We start from the raw sequence: 22,845 nt of genomic DNA, 5'->3' as shown, positions 1-22,845 counted from the left end.
CATCCATCAATAGTGCCACTCCTAAGAGGTTGTTGGGTGGGAATGGCAATTTTAGGAAGAAATCCATCGACGGTGAGGAAATGACTGCTGTCCACAGTCACTCTAGACACTGGTGGTAAAAACCAGAACATCACGATGCTGGAGGCATCTGAAAACTCCTCGTGTTTTCAGTACCTGCCACTGCAGAATTTGTCTTTTGAAATTTGGTAAAAAAAAAACAAAAAACAAAAAAACAAAAAAAAAAACCATATAAAGTACCTTTCACATTCTTCCAATTTTCAAAATCTTGTCTTTCCTTGGTAACCAAAGGCATTCTAGAAGGCTTAAAAAATAGGTTTGATATGTTTTCCCCATCATTAAAAAAGTTTTATTGGGGCTGGAGAGATGGCTCAGAGGTTAAGAGCATTGCCTGCTCTTCCAAAGGTCCTCAGTTCAATTCCCAGCAACCACATGGTGGCTCACAACCATCTGTAAGGAGCTCTGGTGCCCTCTTCTGGCCTGCAGGCATACACACAGACAGAATATTGTATACATAATAAATAAATAAATATTAAAAAAAAAAGTTTTATTTTAGCTGGGTGATGGTGTATGCCTTTAATCCCAGCACTCAGGAGGTAGAGGCAGGTGGAACTCTGAGTTCAAGGCCAGCCTGGTCTACAAAGTTCCAGGACAGCAAGGGCAGTTACACAGAGAAACCGTGTCTCAGGGGTAGGGGCTGGGGAGGGAATTCATGTATGTATGGGTGTTTTGCCTGCATGGATGTCTGTGTACATGCGCATGTCTCTTGCCTATGGAGGTCGAGAGTAACAGCTGGTTGTAAGCTCCCATGTGGATGCTGGAAATTGAACCCGAAACTGTCTAGGCCCATTTGATAGGCCAACCCTTAGGTGGGTGGAGTAAACAGAACAGAATGCTGGGAGAAAGAAGCCGAGTCAGGCAGTCGCCATGATTCTCCAACTCCAGACAGACGCAGGTTAAGATCTTTCCTGGTAAGCCAGCTTGTGGTGCTACACAGAATATTAGAAATGGGTTAGGTCAATATGTAAGAGCTAGCCAATAAGAGGCTGGAGCTAATGGGCCAAGCAGTGTTTAAAAGAATACAGTTTCCGTGTAATTATTCGGGTAAAGCTAGCTGGGTGGCCGGGAGCTTAGCAGTGGGACGCAGCCCCGCTGCTCCTTCAACACGAGTCCACTAAGAGTAGCTAGCTAGTGCTCTTAACTACTGAGCCACATTTCTAGCTCTAATTTTTTCACTCTTATTTAAAAAAAAAAAAAATCCTGGTGGGTGTGAAGGCACATGCCTTTAAATCTCAGAGCTTAGGAAGCAGATGCAGGTGGATCTGTGAGTCAGAGGTCAACCAGTTCTACAAAGACCTCTGCTTTTGGTGTGTTCTGCACACGGTGGGGAGGTTCCAATGCTCCTACTGTACATTTATTGCTAGTCTCTAAGCTGGCTCAGACTTCTAATTTCTCAGGTTTGTTCCATCTTCTTCATCTTTCTGTTAATGTCCACCTTCCCCTAAGAAGTTGTATCTCCAATTAGGAAACTGGCAACTGTGAGCAAGAATCAGAGCTACAGATGGAAACAACCACCACCAGTTTGCTCCCTAGTAACCCAGGCCTGGACTATGGAATGGGAAGGGAAGTCTGGCGGACAGAAAGGTGAGGCACTTTGAATGTGGATAGAAGTCTAGTTGATGACAGATTTAGAAGACAAATTATAACCTGAAAGCTGAAGAATGAGTCTACAAAAGTCACTTTTTCTTTTTCTTTCGGGGGGGGAGGGGGTTGAGACAAGGTTTCTCTGTAGCTTTGGAGCTTATCCTGGAACTAGCTCTTATAGACCAGGCTGGCCTCGAACTCAGAGATCGGCCTGCCTCTGCCTCCGAAGTGCTGGCATTAAAGGATTGTGCCATCACTGCCCGGCAAAAAAAAAGTCGCTTTTATGAAAAGGTCAAGTAAATAAAAATAACTTGAAGATTAGTTTCTTTTTCTCTGAGAATACGATTCTTAAAAACAATCAAACCACCAGCATCACCAACAAGCCCTCACATGCCACCTTCCGGAAGGATATTAAATCTCTAGGGGCTCTGTGTTCAAGTGTCAGATGAGCTGCGAAGTCATCTGTGACATGATTAGGATCGCCTCCTGGTAACGCTGCACATATCGGACAAATCTGTAATGAAATAAGGCGAGAAGATCATTACACGGTTGCTAGGAGACACTGCTCGCGATCAAGATTCAACGTGGAAGGGCCACTGTAGGTCTGAGCAGCCACTGCAGTCACTCAACTGCAGTGCCACGGCTCAGGGTCTGAACAATCTTCTATCAGCAGGGCTGATACACACTTGCATGGCTTAGCCAACAGTTTCTGTTCAAAACTTTAAAAATAAACATTTTTACCTAAATTCAGCCTTGAATGGTAATTTGTGCTTTCAGTATCTGCCACTGCAGTATTTGTCTTTTGAAATTTGGTACAAAATAAAAACATATAAAGTACCTTTCACATTCTTCAACTTTTCAAAGTTTTGTCTTTCCTTGGTAACCAACGACATTCTAGAAGTCTTACAAAACGGGTTTGATAATTTTTTTCTACCTTTAAAAAAAATTTATTTTATCTGGGTGATGGCAGTGCATGCCTTTAATCACAGCACTCAGGAGGCAGAGGCAGAAGCAGGAGGAACTCTGTGAGTTCCAGGACAGCAGGAGCGGTTACCCAGACAGAAGTTAAGGCACACTTCTCCAAAAGCAAGGTGGTCCTAAGGGTCAGTCTTCAACCAGGAGGACTAAATGTAGCTGAGGACTGGGGACACAGTGATGGAAGGATCCTTGGGATTCCCTGAACAGCGAGTCTAGTCTATTTGCCAAGTTCCAGGCCAGTGAGTGATCTTGTCTTAAAAGGAAGAAAAGGGAGCTGGGTGGTGGTGGTGCAGGCCTTTAATCCTAGCACTTGGGAAGCAGAGACAGATGAATCTCTATGAGCTTGAGGTCAGCCTGATCTACAGAGTGAGTTCCAGGACAGGTTCCAAACCTACTCTCGAAAAACCAAAAACAAAAATAAACAAACAAACAAAAAAAAAACAAAGAAAAAAGGAAAAAAGGGAACCATGCAATAGCTACAGACTGTGTATAGAATAAGATGGATAATGGAATTATGCACAAACATGCACTGCCAATTTCTCAAACAACTTCAAGGCAAAGGAGGGAGAGAAGCTTGTCCTAGTACATTATTTCCCAGAAGGATGGGTTGTATGTGGAAGTTAGGCCAAGTTCAAGGAGTAATTAACTTCCTCATTTGCCTTATGGCAAGAGACAGAGTTACAAGCAAGAATAAAGCAATATGCACATAGGTAGAGGCGACAGCTGGGAGGAGTCTCTCTCCCCCTAAAGCTTGAGGACCATCTTATTGGTTTGAGAGAGAAACCACAGGGCAGGCAAGCAGGTGATCTTGGCGGCAGTGGGGAGGGAGCAATGGAGAAGAGGAGGAGCCATGCCTTTAGAGCTAGGGTTCAAGAAAGCAGGCGTGTTCAGCAACCGGGTCAGTAAGCAGCTGCGCATGGTGTGGGGAATGCTCACAGAAGAGGGATGAATGCCAGGGGAAGGTATCTAGGATTTTGGTCAGTGTCCAGAGAAGAGCTAGAAATGGGGGCGAGGGGACAGAAAGGAGTGGTTATGCTTTGGGGCTAGAACTTAGAGAGGGGCAGAATCAGCAGTTGAGAATCTGTAACCGATTCCTGGGACAACTCCTTTGAAATAGCTTTATCCCAATTAGTGAATAAGGAGTAGGATGAATAAAAGACAGAGGAAGAAACTATTAAGGAAAGGCTGCTATCTTCCAGATGATGGTCTAATTTAAGCTGTTCTGATTCCTGAAGTAGGAGAAGTTTCCAAGTCTTAACAAGAGGCAAGAAAGAAGGCCTGACAGAGGGAAGCAAGGTGTGTGCTTCCCTAGTGGTGCACCAATCACCTCACCAGCACACGTGCCCTCAGTGACTGTGCAGCCTGGTTACAGTGTGTGAGAAGTCTATGCTGGGACATAGAGCAGACTGTGGGACCAAAGGGCCATCTAGAGTCAAGCAAATACAACTCCCACCTTCTGTGACTAGAACAAAAGCCCAGTCTGCCTGACTTTGATAGCCAGTCTCTAATGCCCAGCTGGCTGTCCTGGTTACTATTTGAGCCTGAAAAGTAACTAAGAAAATCTAAAGATGCTCACAAGAGAAAACAAGGAGGCAGAAGGAAGAGGCCTACAAAGAGATTAGAAGGCCAGGATGGAATGCGCCCAAGGGCAAGTGAGAGAAGCCAGTAGACTATGAGTCCTTTTTTTTTTAATTTTTTTAATTCTTTTTTAATTAAAATTTCCGCCTCCTCCCCGTTTCCCATTTCCCTCCCCCTCCTCCCACATATTGCCCCCTCCCCCCACTCCATTCCCCCTCCCTCTCAATACTGAAGAGCAGACCAAATTCCCTGCCCTGCGGGAAGACCAAGGTCCTCCCACTTCTATCTAGGTCCAGGAAGGTGAGCATCCAAACAGGCTAAGCTCCCACAAAGCCAGTTCATGTATTAGGATCGAAACCTAGTGCCATTGTCCTTGGCTTCTCATCAGCCTGAGTACTTTTTATAAAGGACTTTTCTCTTGAAGAGAAAAGCTGTGGCATCTGCTCTCACGTCTACGAACTGTGAATGTTCAGCAGAAATTCGGTCACTTGGTGCCATTCTGTATTCTGGTAGTCCTAGCAGGGATCTGCTCCCTCAGCTTTCTAAGTGCTTCTGTCTCGCCTAGCCAGTCTTAGATCTTCTAGGTACCCTGGCTGGCCTTGAACTCTCTTGTCTTTGCTTTCTGAATTGCTTCACTCTGATATAAACTTTTTCAAAGTTTATAATGGTTTATGCTTTTTAAAGCAAGAATCCTAGTCTACGTTTTGTTTTTAACATTTATTTTCTAATGTGCGTGCGCATGTGTGTATGTGTGCCTGCCCTGCTTGTGCGGGTTCTTGCAGAGGCCAGAAGAGGACATCAGATCCTGAACCTGGAGTCTCTGGAAGAGCAGCAAGAACTCAACTGTTGAGCCATTTTTCCAGCCCCAACACATTCCAGTTATTTAAAAATTAAACAACAAGCAGAGGTTTGGAACTTCATTCAGCAGCAGAATTAGGTACAACTTTTATTAGCCTTGGATAAAACCCATGACATGAACTATACTAAGACAGTTGGAGAAGCTTCAGGACTTTAAAGCATATTTAAGTATCTATTGTTAGATAGAACTCTCCTCTAAAAATGTACATTCCCACAAGGGGAAAAAGAATGGGCAGTAAATATTGAATATACTAAGAGTGTACCAATTAGACAATCTACAAACTAGAAAGCACCTTTGGGACAGGGATGTAAAAAACAAGAAAACCATGATCCCACAACTGTGTATTTAGTTTTATGCTCAAAATCTTTGGGTTTATTGCAGCTATGATACTGAGCCCCTGGGCTAAAGGTACTCATGGAAAAGTAACTGAAAACATTTAACTTACAGACTGGGATAAAGAGTTACTGAGGATGAGGCCTTTACTAGGAAGGGTCATTTGGCTTGGAAGTTGGCACAAAAAAATCAAGAGATCAGATTTAGAACCAAGTAGGAAATATTGTCAAGTTAGGGCTACTGTAAGTTAACACAAGTGAGAACTGGAAAAGAAAATCAAGCTTCGGAGCTAATGGAACAGAGGTCTGGCATCTGTTCCGCTGTGCACTTTACACTCAGCAAACTCTAAGCATGCCTGAGGCCTTAGGGTCATGTAGAACTGCACTTTCTGAGGCGTAAAGAAAAAAATGAGAGGAAGATAGGAAAGCACAAGCAAAATAGGATGAGAGAAAGAGAAAGGGGGTGGAATGGAGTGGGGAGGAGTTAGAGGAGGGAGCCAGAGGTGGCTGCAAAAACACTGCTCGTTTTGAATGGGTCTTCTCCATTATGGAACTTAATTCATTCACAATATGGGGAAATTCTACACAAAGGATAAGCCATTCATTCTAAAATGTGACAGCCTGTTAACATGAATATTTATCATACTCCCATTGCCACATAGCATAGTACTTTCTATTATTCATACATGAAAATTCCATAACACATTAGTTTAAAATTGTAACAACTTGTCAACAATAAGACTTACTGAATTGGCTTAAATTGGTGTTTCCTAAATTTGGCTAAGAATATAAATCACCTGGAGTGATGGAGGAGGGTCATCTGTCTATGTGTTACTTTCATTGGTTAAAGAAACTGCCTTGGCCCTTTGATAGGACAGAAAATTAGGTAGGCAGAGTAAACAGAACAGGATGCTGGGAGGAAGAAGGCAGTGAGGCAGACGCTATAGCTCTCCTCTCCAAGATGGACTCAAGTTAAGATATTTCCCGGTAAGCCACCACCTCGTGGTGCTATACAGATTACTAAATATAGGTTAAAGCAAGATGTGAGAATTAGCCAATAAGAGGCTGAAACTAATGGGCCAGGCAGTGTTTAAAAGAATACAGTTTCCATGTAATTATTTTGGGTAAAGCTAGCCGGTGGCCGGGAGCTGGGAGGCAGGAAGCGGCTCACCACTCCTACTACACCTGGAGTACTTGTTGAAAATGCTTTTCCCCTAGGCATTTGAGAAAGATTGGGAAGATGTAGACCTGTGTTTCTGAACAAGAATCCCAGGTCTTATGGCTGGGTAAGTTTGGCAAATAACAGCTCAAACAAACTATGGTATTTAAAACTTCTATCTCCTTGGAAAAAGCCAAACGTTCTTGATATAATCCAAACCACTCTCATCACAAATATCCTTGCTATTCTTTCAGTCTCTGCTATTGTCAGGGTTATTTTCTTCTGGTTCAGCTTGTCACCCTCTTGTCCATCCTGCTTTTTATCTGTGCCCTCTTGAGAGCCTTTACTAAAGGAAGAAAGGCCTCACAAAGACTGCTGTTTCTATGTGGTCTCTGGCATGATTACCAACAAGTAACCAATTGGTGCACATCTCAACACATGCTGTTCAATGACTTTCAAAGCCATCGTTCCACATGCAGATAGTATGCCGCTACCGAATGTAGGAGTCGCCCTCCCCCAACATAGGCTCTCTGCCCTTTGGAAAACACCTAAAGTAGGTAGTGTAGGGGCCTGAGAAGACAGCAAGTCAGTAAAGTGCCTGCTTTCCAATCACAGGATTTGAGTTTAATCCCAAGAGCCCATACTGGGCACACGCTTGTAATTCTAGTGCTGGGAGGTGGAGAAAGCTGAATTTCTGGGCTCACTGGTGACTTACCTATGAGTCTGAGGTAGCAAAAACCTATTCTCAAAAAAATATAATGTGTTTCCTCTCAGCCTTCATAAGGAATTTCTTTTTTTTTTTTTTTTTCTTTTTTGTTTTTCGAGACAGGGTTTCTTTGTGGCTTTGGAGCCTGTCCTGGAACTAGCTCTTTGTAGACCAGGCTGGTCTCGAACTCACAGAGATCCGCCTGCCTCTGCCTCCCAAGTGCTGGGATTAAAGGCGTGTGCCACCACCGCCCGGCTAAGGAATTTCTTCAAATGTGTAGTAGTACACACATTTAGCCCCAGCACGGGGGGTGGGGTGGTGGGGTGGGGTGGTGGGGAGGGGGTGGGGGTAGGAGGTTATAGAAAGGTGGACCTCAGTTGGCCAGCCTGGTCTATAGAGTGAATTCCAGGACAGCCAGGGCTGTTATATGGAGAAACCCTGTCTTGAAAAACCAAACCCAACAGAAGGAAGGAAATAAATTTCTTATGCATTCTATTCATTTTTAAATAAAAAATCTATTTTAAAAAAAACTGCCTATCTGGGGCTGGTGAGATAGCTCAGTGGGTAAAAGTGTTTGTTGCGCAAGACTGGCAACCCGAGCTGGACCCCCAGAACGAGTGAGAAATGAGAGAACAACTCCAAGGCTGTCCTCTGGCCTCCCTGCGTACAACACACTGCGCACACAGAGAAATACTAAACTTTTTTTTTTTTTTTTTTTTGATTTTTCGAGACAGGGTTTCTCCGTGCTTTTTGGTTCCTGTCCTGGAACTATCTCTTCTAGACCAGGCTGGCCTCGAAATCACAGAGATCCGCCTGCCTCTGCCTCCCGAGTGCTGGGATTAAAGGCGTGCGCCACCACTGACCAGCCAATACTAAACATTTTTAAACTGCCTATGTGACCCAGCATAAATGTGGCTTCCTCTGAAGCAGGCTGCAGCAGGATGGGGAGATGGAGCACACTCTGGGAGCTGGGCAAGAAGGCATCCTCTTACCATTCTCAGACAGACTACTTGAAAATGGCCCCTAGACTGGAATTCTTGGAAACACTACTGCTTCCTTTCTGATTGTGGTGACTTGGTACATGGGAGCCACTTAGTCATACCCAGTCGCAGACACCATGTGCCAATACTGCTCTAGCAATGGGCATTTCTTGAGAAAATACCTGAACTGAACTCTCATATTTGATTAAACTCAGAGTCATGGAAAACTTCCTTCTGAGAAGGTCTGTTCAGAAGAGCACCATTTCTCCACATCACTTATTCTCTTCCATTACTTCCTGGTACACCCTTCCTCTGGCAACCATCACACTGGAAACACGGTCACACAGACAGTGCCTACACCCATGAAAATGAGAAGATGTCATTTTTCTGTAGAGGAACTGAAATGTCCCCATAGAACCAGGGGAACAGCTTAATGGCTGTGAAGGTTCACTGCTACCTGGTCGCACTGTAGGATCCAATTCTATTCCCCAGTGCGATGTATCATTATTTGCTATTTTCTTCTCAACAATGCATCTTGGTTTTGTCTGAATTGTTCTGTCTCCTTCAAATTCTTTTCAAAACCACATCACATTTTCAAAGCCTCCCCTTGACTACTTCTTTCACTGCCCTCTCAACAGGTCAACTAAGCCAAGTTTACGTCTGGGGAGAGCAAATTCAAAATAGGCAGTTTCTTGAGACAACAGGGCTAAAGTGTGTTCTTTATTGCATTTTTAAAAAAAATTTATTTCAATTTATTTTATGTGCATTGGTGAGAAGGTGTCAGATTCCCTGGAACTGGAGTTACAGATAGCTCTGAGTTGCCGTGTGCATTCTGGGAATTGAACCTGGATCCTCTGGAAGAGTAGCCAGTGCTCTTAAGCGCTGAGCCATCATCTCTCTCTTCACCCTACTGTCTTTTTTAAAAAATTATTATTTGTGTGTATGTACGTGTAGGTACCCTCACAGTCCATGCTGACTGGAGAGTTCATCACGCAGAGCCCCACACACTATGACATCTATGTGCACTGAAGCTAGGTTTTAAATCTGTTATCATGATCATAAAGAGTCATTATACTTAACTCCAAGAGACTTGGTTTTAAAGGGTTCTCGGTACACTCAAAATTAAACTTTCTTGATCTTAAAATGAATCTTAAGAAGGCGAAGGGCTAGTTTTTTAACACAGAGTCCCAGACTGGAGGGAAAAAGTCAGAATAAAAAAAATAAAGGATTCCAAAGCTACTTCCAATTCTGGCTTCAGTAGACTCTCACCAGCCACTTCAACTCTATGAGCATTTACCAATGAAACTGCTTACAATGACAGAGCCTCTTGCACCACAATATTCCAAAGAGATGCTGAGTATTCGAAAGCATGGTTCTTAAGTCCTATAGTAAAGTATGAATTGGCCTAGAGGACACACCCAGTTAATTCTGTAATAAAAGTAAAATAATGAATTGGACAGTTAGAAAAAGAAAACACTAACACTATCAAAATGAAAGGATCTCCTCTTGAAATTCATGATTCACTTTAAAAATAATCTGGTTTGGGGCTCAGTGGGTCAAGGCACTCTCTGCCAAGCCTCAAGACCTTCACTCAATTCAATACTCAGAGCACATACAACAATGGAGGGAACCAGCTCCTACCCTTCCCCTAAAATCCATCAAAAATATTAAAAGAAAAGGTTTGGTTCACCACAACAAAACACTGTGGTAAGAGGTGATGTGCGCATTCATTTACAGCTGATACAATAGAGTAGTAAAAGCCACGCCTGTGGAGAGAGGCATGAAATGAATGGCACTAGTCTACGGGCCACACAAGAGTGACCCAGACAGTCACTACTCCACATCTTCACAGCAAAAGTCCTTGTCTGCTTGCCATTTTTCATTTTGAAGTGTCTGGGTCCTTTCAGCCTTCCCCTGCTGCCTGTGACGAGGCACCCCTACATTACCTTGAGAAATGCAGCATCCTAGGGCTCCTGAAGGTAACTGTTATAACTGTACTAGAAGCTCATCATCCTAAGAGGTGGACGACAGGAATAACATGCAACTGTGTCACCTACCACTTCTGTTGATGTTTCTGCATGTTCAGAAGTAACATGTTCTTGAAGAGATGTTTCCGTGTAGCCCATTTTTCCACAATAGGGACAAGTAAAAGACTGTGGCTGCTCTACAGAGAAAGCTTCCCCACCATAGTACAAATCTGAAAAACAAAATAGAATTGAATTGAGAAATACCCATGCTTCTTCTCAAATACAGAACTACGACAGTGTGAAGGAAAGGCGTGGCCTGAAATACCAATAGCCCTACTCTCTTGTTAGGTGAGGTTTTGTTTGCTCTTTAAAATTAATTTTTGGTTTTTCAAGGCAGAGTTTCTCTGTAGCTTTGGAGCCTGTCCTAGAATTCGCTCTGTAGACCAGGCTGGCCTCAAACTCACAGAGATCCGCCTGCCTCTGCCTCCTGAGATTAAATGCATGCACCACCCCTGCCCAGCTAAAATTAATTGAGGCAGGATCTCATGGTGTAACCTTGGTTGGCCTGGAACTGAACAATCTGCCTGCTTCTTCTGGGATTAAAAGAGTGTAGATGAGGAGCTTAAAAATTTTTAGGAGTATAAGATTATAGTGGGAAGTCTGGTTTCAAATAACTGTTAACATTTATAAAACCTTTATTTCCATGTGGGACTCAGCACACTCTTCCAAAATCTTGTCTCAAATCAAGTGAGAGGAAATGGAGCAAACAGTTTCCCTCTCACCAACAGTTTCAAGTGTTCCCCCAAAGCCCATGGATGAGGGTTTTGTCCCTAGCCTGTGGTACTCCTGGGGAAGTGGCAGAGCCTTAAAGAGACTAATTTAAAAAAAAAAAAAAAAAAGTTAAATCACTGAGAATGTGCTCTTAAAGAGAACACTGGGACCCTAGTCCCCTTTCTGTTTTTTTTCCACCTCTCATGAGATCTCTGCCATCTATTCCAGCTAAAACGGATTAAGCTACCATCTCCCAAAGCTATACAGTCTAACAACCAGGCTAAAACCTCAACAGTCAGAAAAGGAAATAAGTCTTTCAAACTGGTGACATTTCAGGTAATCTATTACAGTGACAGAAAGCTGACAAATCTTGCCCTCTATACACACTTACATCTGAAGCTGCAGCGTCCAAATATATTTGGTTTTTTGAGACAGGGTTTCTCTATCTAAAACTCCTAGCTGTCCTGGCACTCACTCTGTAGACCAGGCTGGCCTTGAAATCACAGAGATCCATCTACCTCTGCCTCCTGGAATTAAAGGTGTGCGCCACTACGACCTGGTTTCCTCATTTCTTTATACACCGTGGTAACACTAATATCAGAAGAATCAGAAAGGTAAACCATGCACAAGGATGCAAGAACTCGGAAAGAAAAGATGACCATGACCAATAAATAGACAAACTGTTAGCTGCAGCTATCGGTCTACAGAATATGGCGTTCTCAGAGCAGAAAACATCCCTAGGCATCCAGTTCTTAGTGGATGCCAACTTGAATATGCACAATTCACTGTCCAAACAGTTCTCTGAAGAATGAACCAGAGAGTCTGTGGAAAAAAAACCTACAAGTATCACTGTATCTATCAAGTAGATAGATAACAAAAGAAAAGTCAGTTATCTTTAGCAGGTTATACTACTTTACTACAAAGATTTAACATGGGGGAAAAAAGCCCATTTTAAGAGTGTAAGTTCACTTCTGTGAGAAGAAAGAATGAAGGGCTGGGCATGGTGGCTCACGACTGATTCTAACCTAGAACTGCAGAGAATGAAGGAAGGAAGCTAAAGCTCAAAGCCACTCTGGTCTAATAGGAAGATCCTGCCCAAACTAAGAGGGGCGGGGAAGAATATTAATTAAAAGAAATTTAAACTATCCTAAAAATAGCACTCAGACATGTATGTATGTGTATGTATGCGTGAATATACATGTGTGCACACGTGTATGTGTGTTTGTGTCTGCATAAGACTTACAAGGTAGATTTGTGGTCGTGGAGAATTACAAAGAAAAAAAGCCAAGGAGGATAACGTGTGCCTGAAATCTTAGCCCTTTGGAGACAGGCAGGGGAAGCTCAATTCAAGGCCAGTCCAGGCCACAAAGCAAATCCAGACAGCTTAAAGTTGAATAGTGAGACCCTGGCCCAAAACAAACATCCAGTAGCAAAACAAGACTCCAAGCAAACAAACACTAAATGCCTTTTCCTGAGCTGACGAAGAGGACAACATCTCCAATCTTGCTACTGCTATTCGGTATTTCTCTTAAGGATCTAATTTCAGTAAATGGAAGGTATTCAATGGAAAGGAAGAAAAACAAAACAGGATCCTAATAATCCACTGGGCTAGAACTAATCTTTTTTTTTTAAAGATTTATTTATTTTGTATGTATGAGTGCTCTATCTGCAGGTACATCTTTATGACAGAAGAGGACATCAGATCCCACTACAGATGGTTGTGAGCTACCATGTGGATGCTGAGAATTAAACTCAGGAGCTCTGGAAGAGCAGTCAGGGCTATTAACCGCTGAGACATCTCTCCAATCCCTAGAACTAATCTTAAATTAATATAATAAGTTAATTTAGCAACATAGCAAGCTACACAATTTATATATAAAAACTTTTTCTATAGCATTTACAATGAATAATTCAAATATAAAATCAATTTCATTTAAGAGTCAAAGAATACTTAGAGGTATAAAAGAAATATATTCTGATAATTATAGAAAGATATGAAAACCCTAAAGATATTTCATGTTCACAGATTATATTTAGTAACAAAATAACAATACTCCTCGGACAAATCTATAAGCTCAACATAACCACTATCAAAATCCAGTTGGTTTCTTTTAAAAAAGTTGAATAGTGTTCCTAAAACTCAGAAAAACTCAAGGGACCCAGAATGTTCAGAACAAGTCTGAATAGAAATAAAAGTGAAAGTCTCAGAAATTTCAAAACTTTCAACAAAGCTTTGGAAATGCAAACATCACAGAACTATGATGAGCAGAGATATATAGAGGCACACTCCTTTAATGCCAGCACTTGAGATGCAGAGGCAGGCAAATCTCTGAGTTTGAGCCCAGTCTGGTCTACAGAGAAATCCTGTCTTGAAAAACCAATAAATAAAAAAAATAAATACAAACATACAAGCGAGTCAAACATAAACCCTTGCTATGGTCAACTTATTCTGAACAGAAAAAAGCTAATACTGGATAGTTCTATGACCCCAGAAAAACCTGATACCCCATATAAAATGAAGCAGACTCTCAACTCCAAGTTCAAAACCTAATTCTAATCCCAGCACTTGGGAGACAGAGGCAGGAGGATCTCTGTGAGCTGAGGCCAATCTGACTACAAGTGAGACCCCATTTCAAAAAAGGAAAAAGTATCAATTTTAAGTGCACAAAAGAGCTAAATGCTGATACAATTGGAACCCTCAGAAGACATATATCCCAGTGACCTTTGTATGACACCGAAGAACAGAGCAAGTAAAAAGAACTAGGCACTGTAAAAAAACTTCTGACTTTAAAATATAGCATCTAGAAAGCGAGAAAACAAAAGAACGGGATTAAGCTTTCCCAAATCATCCATCTGATAAAGAACATGTATCTAATACATACATACATACACACACATGCATCTAACATATATAATATACACATGTCTAATAAATATTAGGAAAAAATGCTTAGATCATTAGCTTTAGAGGCGTACAGATGAAAACCACTTGAGACAGCACTTCATGCCCATCAGGAAGCTCTATCAAAAAGACAACTACAAGCGTGCTGGCTCACTCAGGAATTACAGTGTGAAGCGGAGAGCTTTTCCTCCTGATTACTGACAGCGCACTCTCAAAGGCACTTGCATACCATCAACAACAGCAGTCAGCCTGATGTCACTGCTTGTTTCTAGAGGCACTCTATCTCATTCCTCACCAGTTGTGCAATTTTTCAAAGGGTTTCTTAAGCAAATTGGAACTAAGAGACAGAAAGACATAGAAAAGATGATTTTATTTTGAATGGACCTCAACCCTTGGATTTGCTAATGGGGATAGTTTCAGGCTGTTTTGCTTTTTCATATCCATATAAAACCCTTAGATGATAATGAAAATTTTCATTATGAACTTACCAAAATCTACCCTTGTTAATATGCACTGCATCGGGTGGTCAGTTGTATGCCTTGTTGTTGTTGCCCCGCTTTCATAACAAGATGCACAAAGATCGTAATCGTAGCAAATTAAACACTTGTATCTGCGACCTCGAAAGTTTCCTTTTAAACATGCATCACAGCTGACACCTATAAAACAAGAAGCAGCACCTCCGGTTAGCAGCCAGAAGACAGTGAAACAGCGGAACCAGCGGCGCGCGAACGGCCTAGGAGGATGACCGCCAGTGTCTGTGGTGGCAGCACTCAGGCAGCAAGGACAGGAGGAGGGCAGGATACTTAAAGATGGCTTTGTCAAGAGGGAGTTTAGGTCAGGCAGGGCTACATGGAGAGATACTGTCTGGAAGGAAGCTTCAAATAGTTCAAGAAATGTAAAAGCTCCTCTTAAATAAAAGTACCGTATGGCCGCAGAAAAGGTGTAAGTACAAAACACTCTTACAGGATCACAGCCCAGTTTTTGCCAAATGGCTCAGAAATGCCAAACACCTGGCAGGTATAAAATCCCAAGGACTAAGTACATTTTAAACAATAATACACACAAAGAAATACCATAACTAGACTATAAGTTTGTATCAGAAACAGATTATCAAACACTTAAATATTAATTCTTCAGTTTTTGGTTTTCAGATAATGCCTCACTATGTAGTCTAAGCTCACTGAATTCACGAACCTCAGTCTCCCAGGTACCGGGATTAAGGCATGTGCCACTGCCACCCAGCTGCCACTACAATTCTTAATATGCTCAAAGGGAGAGTAAAGGTGGCACATGGGGAACAGAGGCAGGAAGACCTCTGTGAGTGTGAGGCCAGCCTGGTCTACATAGGGAGTTCCAGACCAGCCAGGGCTACAGATTGAGACCTTGCCTAAAGAGAGAAAGGAGGGAAGGGGAGCTGGGGCACTCCAAGAGGCAGACAGTAGATCTATGAATAAATCAAATGATTAGAGTTAAAACTTCTTAAAAATTTAAATTGAAGCCTGGAGATGGTGGCGCACGCCTTTAATCCCAGCACTTGGGAGGCAGAGGCAGGCGGATCTCTGTGGGTTCGAGACCAGCCTGGTCTACAGAGCTAGTTCCAGGACAGGCTCCAAAGCCACAGAGAAACCCTGTCTCGAAAAACAAACAAACAAAAAAACAAACAAACAAAAAAAAAACAAATTTAAATTGAAAAGTCAACAGGCAGGCTTAATAGAAGAAAACGCCTTTTATTTAACATATGATACACTTGTTTGTGCAGAAAGCTCATATATAGCTAAATTCAAAATGAAGTACTAGGCCAGTGAGTTAGATAAGGCACCGGGCAGTGGTGGTGCACGCCCTTCATCCCAGCACTCGAGGCAGAGGCAGGTGGATCTCCAAGTTTGAGGCCAGTCTGGTCTATAAAGTGAGTTCCAGGACAGCCAGGGCTACACAAACAAACCCAGTCTCAACCTCTCCCCCCAAAAAGGAAAAGGCAGTTTAACAATATATCAATATTTCTTCACTCCAAAATAGAAAGGCACACTATTCTTTTAAAGCAATTTATGATTCTACCTAGACTAGTTAAGTTCACAGAAAAAATAGAATATTGGTTATCAAGGGCTAAAGAAAAGGGGGACCAGGAATGTATGTCTGGTGTAGGAGTTCCTTCTGTTTGTGTGTTGCTTTCATTGGTTAATGAATAAAGAAACTGCCTTGGTCTAGCTGATAGTGTGGAACTTACGCAGGCGGAGAAAACAACTGAATTCTGGGAGGAAGAAAGCAGAGTCAGAGAGAAGCCATGGATCCTCTGCCTGAGATGGACGCTGGTTAGAATCTCCAGTAAGCCACAGCCACGTGGCAATACAAAGATTAATGGAGATGGGTTAAACTAATATGTAAGAGTTAGCCATTAAAAGCTAATGGCCAAGCAGTGTTTTAATTAATACATTTTCTGTGTGGTTATTTTGGGGCTAAGCTAGCCGGGCGGCCGGGACAAACAAGCAGGCCCTCTCTTACAACATATGTCTACTGGGTAGAGCTCCAGTTTGGGATGATGGGAAAATTCTGGAGAAGGATAATGGTCATGACAACAATGTGAATGTACTCAGGGCCACAATAAAAGACAGGCCATTGGGGTGGGGGAAGCCTATGAATAAATCTAATCAAAGACAGGAAACCCTTTATGAAGCAAATTAATAAAAATGTATTCAAAGGCATTAAAGGATAAAACAATTTAAAAAAATGTTAGGTGCTGGGGAGCAGGCTTAGTTAAGTACTGACTGCAGATGCATGAGGACCCAGGAAAAAACTGGGTGCAGTGGTGCACACTCAGTACCAGGATCCCTGGGATTTGCTAGATAGCCAGCCAATCAGTGAGCTGCAGGTTCAGCAAGGAATCCTGACTCAAAAACTAAGGAAGAGATAAGAAGCTGCCCAAAGCTGACCTCTGGTTTCTACATATATGTGCATAAGCATCAGTACACATCCAAAGACTACGTACACATAAACCACATAAATACACAGGAAGGCGGGGGAGATAGACAAATCAAGCCATGGAACAGAACAAAAAGTCCAATAACAAATACATGTATTGAAGAACATGAAGGTAAGGTCAGTACAGAGCGGTGGGAGGAGGAACCAGGGTTCTGAAAACCTAAGTACCCCAGCTAAAGATCACTGTGAAAGAAAAAATTTTCTTCTTTCCCCAAGAAGGCACTATAGGACCAGAGGCTGGAAGGCAGACATGAGAGGAAGACTGCAAGGGGACACCAAGCTGGGCTGTAGAGAGAGGACATCCTGAGCTAGGAGGAGGAATACTCTGTTAACTATCCATCTCTCCCACACATGGTCCAAACAACAACATGTGAATTCAACTACATTAAAACCAACCCTTTTCTTAATGCCCTAAAGCTCTAGAGTGAATGAAAGGCTCCATACTCGTTATATACAATGTAATGGGCAAAAGTTTGGTATTTAGAATATGTTAGAAACTCTTACCTATCAATAAAAAGTAGCCAATAGTAAACTGGACCATTGTCATCAGGCACTACAATGAACAACAAAGCCAACTACTACAGGAAGAGATGCTTAATCTCATTAGTTACTAAATATAATAAAACTATCAATTTACACCTAGCAAAAGTTCTACATTAAGGGCTAGAGAGACAAGTAGCTACAGGAGTAACTCAGCCCTTACTGGCAGGTGTTTAAAACAACACAACCAATTAGTCACTGTTCTATTGCTGTGAAGAGACACCATTACCAAGGCAACACCCCACTCCTCCCTGTAAGACAGGGCTTCTCTGTGTAGCCTTGGCTGGCTTCAAAACTCATAGAAATCCACCTGCCTTCTGCCTATTTGTTGGGGCCACAGAGATGCACCACCACCCAGCATCCAAGGCAACACTTATAAACAAAAGCATCAAACTGGGGGCTTATAGTTTCAGAGTCTTAGTACCTCTTCCAATAAGGCAACACCTCCTAATCCTTCCAAGCAGTTCACCAACTGGAGGCCAAGTAGGCAAACACATGAGTCCACGGTGCCATTCTCATTTCAACTACCACACTCCCCTCAAGCTGCTGTCAGGTATTCTGTCACAGTGACTTACATGTCATGAAATATATTCAAAGTACTAAAGATAGAGCAGTGGAAGAGAAATCTGTCTTGCCTCTGTGGAGCTAGGTGCTGTGCACCCCAATACCTATCATATACAAATGTGCACTTGTACACACACACACACTAGCACACACATACACACATACCCCAAATGTAATTTAACAAAATGAAACAAGGGTGGAGAAATAGTTATGGTTAAAAACACTTCTTGTTCTTTAGGCAACCCCAAGTTCATTTCCCAGCATCCACATGAGGTGGCTCACAACTGCCTTGAACCAGTTCCAGGGGCTCCATGACATCCAATGCTCTTCTGTCCTCTCTGGGCATATGTATACTATTCCATATGCAAATATTAAAGATATGTCGGTTGTGGTGGTGCAAGCCAGCAGGATTTGCTGAAGGAGGCTGAGGCCGGAGGATCACAGGGAGGATCACAAGTTCAAGGCCAGAAGCCGGTTGTGGCGCACACCTTTAATCCCAGCACTTGGAAGGCAGAGGCTGGTGAATCTCTATGAGTTCGAGGCCAGCCTGGTCTACACAGTGAGTTCCAGGACAGGATCCAAAGAAGCCATCTCAACCTTGGCTAATGATGGAGGTGGGTCTTGTATCTATCTGTTGCTTTCATTGGTTAATTAATAAACTGCTTGGCCGCTACTCCCACCACTACACAACCTCTCCTCCCCAAAAGACACAAGAAAAAATAAAACTGTGTTTTTTAAACCAGTTATTCTCACGTTTAAGACCCATAAAAAATTTATTTATTTATTTATTTATTTTGCAGTGTTCTGTCTGCCTGCAAGCATCTTATTATAGATGGTTGTGAGCCACCACATAGTTGCTGGGAATTGAACTTAGGATGTCTAGAAGAGCAATCAATGTTCTTAACCTATGATATATCTCTCCAACCCGGTTTTCAAGATTTTTATTATTGTCAATCATGTGTACGTGTGTGTGCATGCACACCCAATGTCTAGAACTTACCAGATCCCTGCAGTTAGAGTAACAGGTGGTTGTAAGCCCCCTGACATGGGTACTGAAAATCAAACTCAGGTCCTCAGGAAGAAAAGCAAGAGTTTTTTTGTTTGTTTTTTCAAGATAGGGTTTCTCTGTGAGTTCAAGGCCAGCCTGATCTACAGGAGCTAGTTCCAGGAAATAAAAACTGTAATAAAAATAAAATAAACAATACATATATCTTACAACAGGAGAAACTATTTCAGAGGTTCTATTTTTGAAAATATTACCTTCTTTATGTGCATGCATCAGGGAGCTGCAGCAAAGGGGAAACTCTGAGGCTGGTTTTGAGAGGAGCTATTACATCACATCTGCTCTTGAGAAAACCGGTTCACTAAAGCAGCATTAGAAGAGGAAGACATGGGGGCAGGGAGGTCGGTGGGGGTGGTGGACATGATCAAGTCCATTATGTACAAACACTCGGACCTAGGTAGGCCATGAACTCACAATCTTCCTACCTCAGCCTCCGGAACAGCTGGGATTAAAGACCTGTACCATCATCCCAGGTAAGAATTCCTCCAGGTAGATGCTTATGTCTTTTCACAGGGTGAGACCATCAAAACGGGCTAGCTCTTCCTAAGCACATTCTGTCAGTTCAAACAGGGCAGGATTTTCTCAGCTGTTTGTAAACTGATGTCTATTACAGTCTTTCAAACTTTGCCATCTTCTTTATCTAGAGCTTTCTCATCTGGACTCACCCTTTCAGATCACTGCAGAATATCAAACAACATAATTTCCAAATATATAACCTTTCTAATTTCTGTCTTCTCAAACAAAGAATTCAACTCTGTTAAACTCTGAGTGACTGTCAAGACAATCAGATTATCTCTGTCAATTCTAGAGTTTTGGAAGTTACTTACAATGTACTTCCTGTTTACTTAGGTAATATTATATCCTTCTGGGGTCTTTGATGGAGTTGAAGACAGATAGCTAGTTTTCCTTAGTTATGATAAATGATAAATTAGATATAAAACTTTTAGACTCACAAAGATAGAATGATAGAATATTTTCTTTAATTTTGCCAAATACAAATAGACTATTGTAACTGTAATTCTTGCTTGATTACTCTTTTGTTATATGTAATTTTACTATGTTAAAGCTAAAACCTTTTTTGATTAAACAGAAAAGGGGAAATGATGTGTCCCTCTATATGCTGTGAATATGTTTTATTACCAATGGCCAATAGTAGGTCAGAATATAGCTAGGTGGGAAATGCAAACAAGGATATAGGGAAAAAGAAGGCAGAGTCAGGGAGATGCCAGCAGCTAAAGAGGAAGCAAGATGTTAGTTAACAAGTCACGAGCCTTGTGGTAAAATATAGAATAACAGAAATGGGTTAATTTAAGTTGCAAGAGCTAGTTAATAATAAGCCTGAGCTAATAGGCCAGCCAGTTATAATTAATATTAATTAAGCCTCAGAGAGGTTATTTGAGAACGGGCAGGAGGGAGAGAAACCTCCAGTTACCGTTCTTTTAATGCTATTTGAGCTCAAATGTCTGCATATACATTTGTGACCAATCCTGGTTAAGAATGGCAAATGACAGTATCTCCTACTGTGTCTGAATGTTTTCCCTAGGTCTATGTTAGGAGACATTTTACTCAATGCAGCCTCACTCTGCCATGACTCTATGAAGCATTCTCCACAAAACACTGAACCACGATGCCAAGGTCCTTCCCTCCATGTTCTCTACACATACAACAGTTATAAAACTCACCATGCAGGCTGGAGAGATGGCTCAATGGTTAAGGGCACTGCCTGTTCTTCCAGAGGTCCTGAGTTCAATTCCCAGCAACCAACCACATGGTGGCTCACAACCATCTACAGTGAGATCTGATGCCCTCTTCTGGCCTGCCAGCATACATGCAGACAGAGCACTGTATACATAATAAATAAACCTTAAAAAATCAAAAACCAAAAACCAAACCACCATGCACACCAAGTCAACCACTTTCTCCTCTTCTAGGCTAACCCATCTGAAATCCATCAAGTCCTCCCAAACCCCATCTTCAACATTCTATTGTTGGCTCCAGTTTCCTCACTGAGTTCAAAGTGATGGAACCAATAGCAGTTCTGGACAGTACTAGGCATGACTGATATACACAGCATGACAAAACTGCTTCACTCGTCTTTACTTTCTACACCAAGTAAAAAGAAACAAACCATGAAGTGCCATGCCAGCGTTCAGGAAGCAGAGGCAAGTGGATCTCTTGAGTTTGAGACTAGGCGGTCTACCGAGTGAGTTCCAGGATAACCAAGACCATAATAGACAACCAAGCAGTAGGTTATGGCATACATCTGTAATCGCAGCACATGGGGCTAGACAGCCAAGTGGGATAATCTCTCCACATTGAAGGGCGGCATAGGCACAACAGGATTCTCTCTTGCCTCAAGGCCACTTGACATAAAGTAGGTACAGGCTCCTGCCAGGACTATGTTTTCTCAGCACCAAGCCCACCCTTCTGGATCTTCCATACCATCGGACAAGGTAAGGGTATTCACAATTGTAACAATGGGGTGGGTATAAAACTACCTGGCAGATTCTGTTACTAAACACCCCTTCCCTCCTTGAGTGGAGGCTCGAATGCTTAGGATACCAAAGTTGGGAAACCCTGTGCAGTTATCCAGACTCCTTAGGCTGCTGCTTTCTCATTTCTATTCTGTCAATGGGAGGTCTAGAGGAGAGAAGACAGGAAGAGGTGAGTAGCAGAGGAGCCCAGCACTCTTCCCACCAGCCATCTCAGAAGGCAAAGTACCAACTGTGTGTGTCCTAGAAGGACCCTGAACTCATTTTATCCTAAAAGTAAGGCCAACATTCTCCTTTTCACAGCGACAGAAACCTCTATACCAGAGTCTCTCAACCTATGGTCACAACCCCCTGGAGCATCGAACGACCCTTTCACAGAGATCACCACCAGAAAACAGATATTTATATCATGATTCCTAATAAAGTAGGGATAAAAATAATTTTATGGATGGGGCATCACCACAACATGAGATTAAAGTCCCGAATTAAAGGACTGAAGCATTAGGAAGGCTGAGGACCACTGCTCTACACTGTCCTAAGTAATAATAGCAAGGTAAACCCATTGGTAGCTAAGTGGGCCTAGTGAGAGCTAGTAATGAGCACACTGGGCAAGCCCTGCAGCTCTTGGCATTCAAACAGCACCTCCATAAGGAGGAACCTGGGCTTCCTGAAGACACGGATCATCCCTGGGATTGAACATGAACCCGAGACACCTACATCTACAGTGAATGACCCAGAAAATGATTATGGGAGCATATCAAAGAGACGTGGGAGATGGTGAGATGTTGGGGGGGGATGCGCCTATAGTCCTGGTACTCAGGATCCAGGCCAGCCCAGTTGGTCTACATAAGTCAAGTTTCAGAACGCTGAAACCAGACACTGGAGCATCACAATGAAAAATAGCAGGAACAACATCAGGTAAGAGTCAATGCTGACAAAGAGAAAAGGTCAACCAAGGAGGATGAAAAATGAAAGAAACTTCCTTACTCTAGATGTAACTGAGATTCCAATTCCCTAGGCCAGGTGTCAATTACTTAGATTCAGTTCCTCAGTGTCACTTAAGGACTAATGGACTATGCCTCAGACTCTTAGGATAATGGACAATGTTAGCTGAGACTATAAAACACAATTTTGTGAAAATAAGATCTAGAATGGTCTCAAAAACTTAATCTTCCTCCTTTTTGAAACTCTTAAAATTTTGTAATAGAATTGGGAGAATAAAAATTTCACAAGGATAAAGAGAATGAAATGCCACAGACTTTAAAACTAGACAGTGGAATCGGGAGAATGGAAAAAAAGCTGAATCCTTGTCCTGG

General features: G+C 42.3%; 1 protein-coding gene across 2 annotated transcripts in view; it reads right to left on the bottom strand.

Annotated features, from left to right (window-relative positions):
* The window catches only part of Kcmf1 (potassium channel modulatory factor 1), a 68,513-nt gene that overhangs the window by 10,131 nt on the left and 35,537 nt on the right, over positions 1–22,845 (bottom strand). For both annotated transcript variants that reach the window (XM_057785837.1, XM_057785842.1), the window contains exons 2-4: positions 14,383–14,550; positions 10,312–10,451; positions 2,075–2,176 (exon numbers count right to left, since the gene is read on the bottom strand). In XM_057785837.1, the coding sequence (XP_057641820.1) occupies positions 2,075–2,176; positions 10,312–10,451; positions 14,383–14,550 (410 nt within the window). The remainder of the gene's footprint in view (positions 1–2,074; positions 2,177–10,311; positions 10,452–14,382; positions 14,551–22,845) is intronic.

The sequence above is a fragment of the Chionomys nivalis genome, chromosome 1 (assembly GCF_950005125.1).
Source record: "Chionomys nivalis chromosome 1, mChiNiv1.1, whole genome shotgun sequence".
Classification (NCBI taxonomy): domain Eukaryota; kingdom Metazoa; phylum Chordata; class Mammalia; order Rodentia; family Cricetidae; genus Chionomys; species Chionomys nivalis.
Note: the sequence above shows the minus strand (reverse complement) of the source record. Positions and strands in the feature narration are given on the sequence as shown.